At 35.1% G+C, this 8312-nt stretch overlaps 1 gene segment (V, D, J or C); it reads right to left on the reverse strand.

Annotated features, from left to right (window-relative positions):
- Positions 1–7543: 7543 nt before the first annotated feature.
- On the reverse strand, positions 7544–8092 carry LOC137004551 (immunoglobulin heavy variable 3-74-like). The segment is given in 2 exon segments: positions 7544–7875; positions 7958–8092. Coding segments are annotated over 2 exon segments (387 nt in total).
- Positions 8093–8312: the final 220 nt, after the last annotated feature.

Here is an 8312-nt window from a genome sequence, read left to right on the forward strand (position 1 = left end):
AAATACTGGAGAATTTGCATATTGGTACATGTGTACATACCACCTGTGTATAGGGTGAATATTAAATTGAACATTTTGTCATCATTTACTCACTCTCATGTTGCCCCGTATGACTTACTGTCTTCTGTGGAACAGAAAGGCTGCTTTTTCCATTAAAAGAAAATAAAAAGACTATGTCTCCAAAATGACAAAATAAATAGCATTAAATGTATCATTAATGTAGTAATTACGGGGGAAAAAAATCATATAGGTTTGGAAAGAGACTGCATTTTATTGTTCAGTGAAGTATGACACAATGTTTTGCTTTTTGGTTATATTTTTGGTGAATTATTTATTTAATGTGAAGCGATCTGATTTTAATGTGTCTTATGGGGGTTATTAGTGTTCATCTGTTGAGAGCTCCATCAGACGAATTACAGACAACTGCTGAAATAGAGACTGCTGTTTTTAGCCTGACTTCAAAACTTGTTTTAGGATAAGAAAGAGTGATACAAGATACATTACTTTATCAGTGTATGCCTTTGTTCTGTAATTTATGTTGTTTTTGGAAATTCACCAGCACCTCGTTGATGGTTCATTTTTTTAGATGTCTAATTTCTAAACAAATTTCCAGTTTAGAGTGAATATTTGTTTTTAGTATATTGTTGTTGTTTCCTCTCTTTCTGGATTAGTATAACAGATATTAGTGTGTCAGTTGTGGGCATAAGGAGTGTCAAGAGCTGGTTGTGGTTCCACATGTATCTGCCTTCTGGATCTGCAGCTAATCAGGATGTATTTAAAGGATGCTGCATTACAGGTGCACTTGTTGCATCATGGTGCATGTTAAGTTTAATATTTGAATTATTTTAATAATTTCTTCCAGGGTTTTTTGTTGTTGTTTTGTTATAATAAGCTCCATCTTGACAATGTATTGTTATTAGTAGGTAACGACGTTTTGTGGTAGAAGGATTATTAGGGGGAAAAAGACACCAGTCATTATATAAGAAAATATATGCTTTAGACTGAACAGATCTGTGGGAAACAGACTAGTCAGTTTAGATTTACTGTGTTGAGCAAATTTGATTCAAAATAAGGAATCATTTTAATAATAGGTTTTTATATTTAATGTATGTACATTCAAAACACTGTAGACTGTCCTTATGTCACTTCAGAGGCTCTTCCCTTTTTCAGCTTGTGTAACTCAACCATGCCCACCTGAGTTTTTGATCAGCTGTCTGTATTAGTGTTTCCACAGTGTCTCTCTTGCACAGTAATACACTGCAGTGTCTTCAGTCTTCAGCTGATTCATGTGCAGATAGAAATTAGAGCTGTCCTTAGATGCTGTGAACCTGCCCTGCACTGACTGAGCTGAGCTCTTAGAAGAATCTGAATAATAATAAATAATCCATTCAAGTCCTTTTCCAGGTGCCTGACGGATCCAATACATCCTATAGCCACTAAGAGTGAATCCACTGCAGGCACAGGTCAGTTTGTGGGAACCACCTGGAGTCACAACTACTGACTGTTCAGACTGTGTGAGCACAACCTGAGAGTCAATACCTGTGGATAAACATGAAATGTTGTATTAGAATCATATCACTCATCATATTACATTTTAGTGATCATTAGGATCTCTCTCTAAAAAAAAAAAGAATATATTTTGTCCTATAAATATATTTACCAGACACTGCGGCCAGCAACAGCAAGAGATATGAAGTGAACATGATTTATGTCAAGGCTGAACTGGTGATGAGTCCTCCACTCAACAGTGTAGTTGTTTAAATATGGAACGGACATCAGATCATTTGCATTGAAACCCTGAATTAGCAAAAACTGTAAAGTGTCTGGATCTTGAGTCCATTGAGGTTCATTTAAAGGACAATAGTTCCACATCTTAATACGGATATAATATTGTCCTTCTGCGACACAAATAAATGTGATTATTTTTCAAAGTACAACCTCCTCTGAGTTCCATTAAAAACAGATGTGACGTTGTGTTGATGTGAAAGTGAATAAAGAACTGTAGCAAAGTTGTAGAGCTTCAGTGTGCTGTAGTTGAATGCATACAGGTAAACACAGATCAGCCCTTTTCCACCACTGGGTCATTGTTCTCACGTTTAGTGGCACAAATAGTGGATCAGACTCCTGATTCTGTTGCTTTTATATGAAAATAAATATGATGAACCAGACACTTGTATAGCCTACTGACTCAGACTCAGTCAGTGACAGCAACAGACTGAAAAATGAACAGTTCAGCATTAACATTTACAACTGTAAGGCAAGGCGAGGCAAGGCAAGTTTATTTAAATAGCACATTTCATACACAATGGTAATTCATAGTGATTTACATGAAAAGGAAATAAATACATAAGAATAAAAATGGAATGAAGTGGAAACAAATATATGAACCCTAACTGCCTGAATCACTAAGTTTGGGGTTTCTCTATCTGATGTGGAAGAGACAGAGTCAGGTCAGGTTCACGGTGTCATTGAATCTGACCTTATCCAGTATTTTACACTCCCTGTAGGGGTATCTCTAGACAGATACGCCACTATCGTGTCCCTGTATTGGAGTGTGTTCGATGCGCTGCCTGCCGTTAGCGGCTTCTTATCAAAACCATATGATTATAAATATCATAAAACTAGGATAATTAATGTACCTCCCTGGCCTCCTGCCAATTACACGGTACTCTTCACTCAAGTCTGAGTGAAGCTCTGCCGCTCTCCTTTCCCTATTTCTTTCAATCAGTCAGCCCTAACAAAATAAAACGACTTAATAAAATGGAATTTATAGGAAATAATAAAAAACAGGATGCATAAAGGATTGAATGCATTAAAAGCAGTTAAAAATTAAAAAGAATTAAAAGAGTACATATAAAATAAAGTGCCTTCAGTTTTGTGTCTGTAGATGAATAGAGTGTGGGGCTTTTAAAAGAGACAAGAAGTTGTGCATGAATTCAACATTTTGTTCTCAAAGCATATATCCTTACATTTTTGTGAAAAGAAAAGATTCTATATGAGAGATTTCCAGATTTTTTTATTTAGTTTACACCAGTTACTAAAACAAGAAAAACAAGATCACTTTGTCTGCATGAATTTAATATGCTTCTAATGTTTGTTGTTCATTAAGAAAGACCTCCATTAAGAAGTATGTTACGGATTTAAAACAATATTTTAATAAAGTAAAAATCATTGAAGTAGTTTGTTGAATTTTAGGGAAAATTGCTCTTGGACCATCAGAGATCACATGAATAGTTTTTGTTCAGCCCTGCAGTCTTTTGTGTAACTGTGACTCTCTTGCACAGTAATAAACAGCTGTGTCTTCAGTCTTCAGGCTTTTCACCTCTAAATACAGCATGTTTTTGCTGGTGTCTTTTGTGATGGAGAACTGGCCCTGTAGACTGAGCAAAAATAGTGCCAGTGCCAGTGTCAATACGGCCGATCCACTCCAGTCCTCTCCCTGGTTTCTGACGGATCCAGTGCATCCACCAGCTGCTCATTGAGAATCCAGACACACTGCAGGACAGAGTCACTGATTCTCCTGGTCTTTTCACCACAGAATCTGAGGAGGTCAAAGACTGACCGCTAACACCTGAAATATAGAGAAAAAATAATGTCAGATGGATTACAGTAATAGAACAGTGAGATGACAGTAATAATTCAGAACAAATGGAAGTTTCTTACGTAAAATAATCATCAGCAGAACAACATACTGTAGCATTTCCATTGTCTCAACTGCCAGTAAACAACAAGTTACACAGAAAAAAAGTGTACACAGCAGCTGATTTAGATGGTTAGTCATTGGACGGTTTATAAAACAATCCTCTGGGAGTGAGGGAGATCCGCCCTCCAGAATAGTTTGCATATTAAGATATTTTTTTGAGGTTTTAGAGTAGTCAGAGCCATACGTGGACAGAGCTTCGAAATACAGCGTAACAGCACTGAGGGTGATAAAAAATACAACATAAAAAAATTGTTTAGAACTGTAAAATTATGTTGTGCCCTTTAATCATAAATTGTTGTTATATTACAAGAAACAAAGTTGAAATACAGATCAACAGATAACAACCACTTTGCAGAGTGCTTATGTGTTCACGCTTGAGCTTGAAGTAAGAGTATTTTTTTTTAAATCACACATATGAAATATCTTCATATTAGATATTAACAATTTAACTGAGTTGTCTTGAGCAAACAATATCAAATGATGTTGCTGATTTTTTTAGGGTTTATGATTTCCCAGCATGCTTAATGGCATTTTGCTTTGGTGACTTTATTCATTTTTATAGCTGTTTTTGACTGCAGTGTCTTCGAATTTCAGACTGCACATCTGAAGATACAACTGCTTCTTGCTATTATCTCTTGAGGTCTTAAATTTGTGCAGAATGGGAGAAGAGGAGGTATTTTTGTGGGCTGTGAGAAAATAATTACATGCCACCGGTTCAAATATAAAGAGAAAGACGGACCCTCTGTACTACTGCACATAGATCACTGGAATATTCTAATAATATTTTGGGACTGTAAAGTCCTGTTTCATTTTTATACTTGCATTACTTGAAATATACTTCATCAACATGCTCCTTCATCATCTCATCAGATTATGCATTATATTTGGATGTTCTTCTAGTTTGCATATTTTTAAGAACATGTTTCCTATTGTAACAAAACTTACAAAATATAGGAACGTGGCCAATGAAGCTGAAGATAATCTACAAAGAGAGCAACTCTTTAATTCCCAGGGATGTAAATGTTCTTGTCATGTCTGTCAGCACTTCTGTTTTTGTTCAGCCCTGCAGTCTTTTGTGTAACTGTGACTCTCTTGCACAGTAATAAACAGCTGTGTCTTCAGTCTTCAGGCTCTTTATCTCCAAGTACACCATGTTTTTGCTGGTGTCTTTTTTGATGGAGAACTGGCCTTGTAGAGACTGAGCAAAAATAGTGCCAGTGCCACTGTCAATTCGGCCGATCCACTCCAGTCCTCTCCCTGGTTTCTGACGGATCCAGTGCAGCCAGCTAAGGGAGAGTCCAGAAACCACACAAGATAGTGTGACTGATTCTCCTGGTTTCTTTACTTCAGAGCCAGAAGAGGTCAGTGATTGACCATGTGCATCTGGAACTAAGACAAAATGTTCACAGAATTAAAACAGCATTGGTTTTAAATATTCATATTTAGAAAGTTGCTTAATGAGATCGGTAAGCAGATTTAAACTTACATGAAACCAGTACAAATAGAATAATATAACTCAGATTCATCTTCCTCTAAGACCAATGCAGTTCCATGAAAAAAAAATATGTTTCTGGTGTGTGAAGAAGCTTTTAAAACTGAAGCATTTATTGGACAGAGAACAGACGATGTTTCAGACTTCATTTGATTAAGGGAGGGTCTTAAAAACTAAACAAAATCTGCTGCACTGCCCTCACTGTTAATCAGTGATGACCCTGTTTTACAGATGAAGATGGGAAAAACTTTATGTGTGTATATATATATATATATATATATATATATACCCTTTCTTTTTTTTATTTTTCTGATCCATATGTGGTTATGATTGGTTTGGAGTAACAAAGAACAATAAGATGGGTATATAAGACAGCCACACTGGGTGAAGGTGTTCTTCTCTAGAACTCTGTATCTGCATTGAACAACCTTCTTGCAAGAATAAAATCAATGAAGACATTTTCTGAGTGTTTGTTTCATTAAATTCTCACCACTAAAGGAATAAAGAATTTTTCTACGACAATACATAAAAGACATTTTGGTAACACTATTTTCAGGATATACTGTTTTTAACCACTTGTTGCACCAACATGGCTGATACCCTCCATGTTTTGTCCTGAGGTCGATGGCTTTTAAACCTTGTGCTACTATTATATTATATTTTTGCAATGAGCGTCTTTAACAGTTAATAAACCTCACAGGATGAAGCTGCCTGTATCAACAGTACAAACAAATGTACAAAACATGATTACTCACAAGGTTGAGCTGAAATATTGAACACCACATGAAATGCAGACATGAAGTCTGTTATGTCGTAAGAGGGAGGGGAAGTTTAATTTGCATGTTGAATATGGCATGAAATGTGTAAAAAGTAAAAAGTGTAAAAAATGTAAGACTCAGTCTCAATGATTTAGTGACTAGAAATAATAGCTTAAATTGTAGTAGATTTATTTTTTATTCTGTCACTATAGTTTATTTTCATATGACATGAGAGTTTTCAACCTTTTCTCTTCGCTGAGTTTGGGATTTATGCCAGTTTGGAAAGGTTTGAATTTTTTTTTTTTTTTAACCTTGCATACCTTTTAAACTTATATTAGATTTTAGCACTTATAGCTGCCAACTGAGATACCAGACACACTGCAGGAGAGAATAACGGATTCTCCAGGGTTTTTCACTACAGAATTCAAGACTGACCAATAACAGCTGAAATACATGGAAAATTAATGTGATAATAATGAAACATAATTGATGAAATAGAACAATGAGATGACTGTTTATAATTCAGAAGAATTAAAAGTTTCTCTATGGAGCAACATTTCCATTAAGAAGCTATTTAGCTGCACAGCATCTGAACACAAGTACTGACTCAATTCAATGTATAGCACAGTCCCTTGGGTATTTGAATTACATATAAATTATCCTCCCTACAAAATTATTTGGTTTGTTAACATTACAAAATAACCATTTTGTCTGATTATAGTAATGTATTATTGTAAATGTTAGAACATAGACTAATTTGTAACGTTTCTGGTTATTGTTCTGGGAATCATAAAAGCAACAGCGGTATCATTCAGCACCATGGGCAGATGAGCAAGTGAAGTACAGATGATGGTTTGGGTCAGTGGCGTGCAGTGGGGTTCTGAAATGAAAAGACAAAGTCTTCACTGTTTTTGATTTTAATGTTATTTATTTTAATGTAAATTGCAGTTACACTTAATGTTGAAACATTTTTCAGGTAAAGAAACATTACTTACAATATCATGGAAAAAAAATGTGTTTATAATTCTCTTTATTAAAAGAAAGTATATTTCTCATCAAGTTAGTGTATTTAAGCATTGTAGTATACTTACCAAAATAACTAAAAGAATGCAGTAATAAATTTCATATGTCATGACTGGTGTTCAGCTATTTCTTTTTAGTAGTCAACTTATTGTCAGATCAGCAGTCATCAAAGCTCAGTAAACACTGCAGGTGTCATGATGGCCACAATGGTTATTTTTGAGCATCGCAACAGCAATTAAAGCAAGAGTACTATATATTACAGTAAGCTGGATGAAAGAAAAATAATTAAAGTTAGAAACAAATAAATACAAATCTGAGTGAAGATCAAAAATTGCAATATCTATCAACAGTAAACTCTGTCCTTTCAATGGTCATGCAAATGGTGAGTGGATTTCAGATACAAACAAGAAAGTATCTGAATTTAAGAACCAGAAAGAATTAAAATCATGATGATCTTATTATAACAATGACTACTAATATTTAAAAATAATAATTACTAAATAATTACTAGTCATAACCTAATAACTTCTTTCTGTGGTTATTGTAGGGCCTCTTCAACAGATGGAGTCACTGTGACTCTCGAGCACAGTAATAAACAGCAGTGTCCTCTTCTCTCAGACTCTTGGCTTCAAGATACTGTGTACTTTGAGACACGTCCTCACTCAGTGTGAAGTGGTTTTTCACAGAGTCTGCGTAGATAAGATAATCAGATTTTGAACTACTGCCAGAGTTTACTCTCCCAATCCACTCCAGAGCTTTCCCTGGCTTCTGCCTGATCCAGTGCATGTAGGAGCTTGTCATCGTAAAACCAGATATTTTACAGGAGATCTTCACTGTTTCTCCAGGTCTCTTTATCACAGCAGGAGACTGATCTAATCGGATTTCATCACCACTGATACCTGTGGAATAAAAGACATAAATCATATTAACAGTGAGCTTCTATAGTGCTGTTTTCTAGAATAACACAAATGTCAAATTTACCTTGTTGAGATACAATCACCACAAATATGAAATACCAGATGCTCATTGATACCATTGTCAAAACGTTTGCTAAATATAAATTCTGTTTCTATTCCTTCACTGCACAGTGAACAGTGATCTGGATTTGTGTGTTATATAGAGGTAAATCATCACATTTGCATAGTCTGCTTTCTCAGGCCTTGTACATGATTATTATTAATGAGAGGAGGAGGAGTTACTAAGTGCAGAATTGTTTATTGTGACTCCAATTTAGCTGTTTTCTTCATGTAATTTAAATTATGTCAGTATGCTAATTGTTTAGCATAATTTATAATAATTGTTCAGTCTTCAGAAATGGGTCATGTTTAATTTAAGT

This window comes from Chanodichthys erythropterus, chromosome 3, assembly GCF_024489055.1.
Source record: "Chanodichthys erythropterus isolate Z2021 chromosome 3, ASM2448905v1, whole genome shotgun sequence".
In the NCBI taxonomy this organism is placed as follows: Eukaryota; Metazoa; Chordata; class Actinopteri; order Cypriniformes; family Xenocyprididae; genus Chanodichthys; species Chanodichthys erythropterus.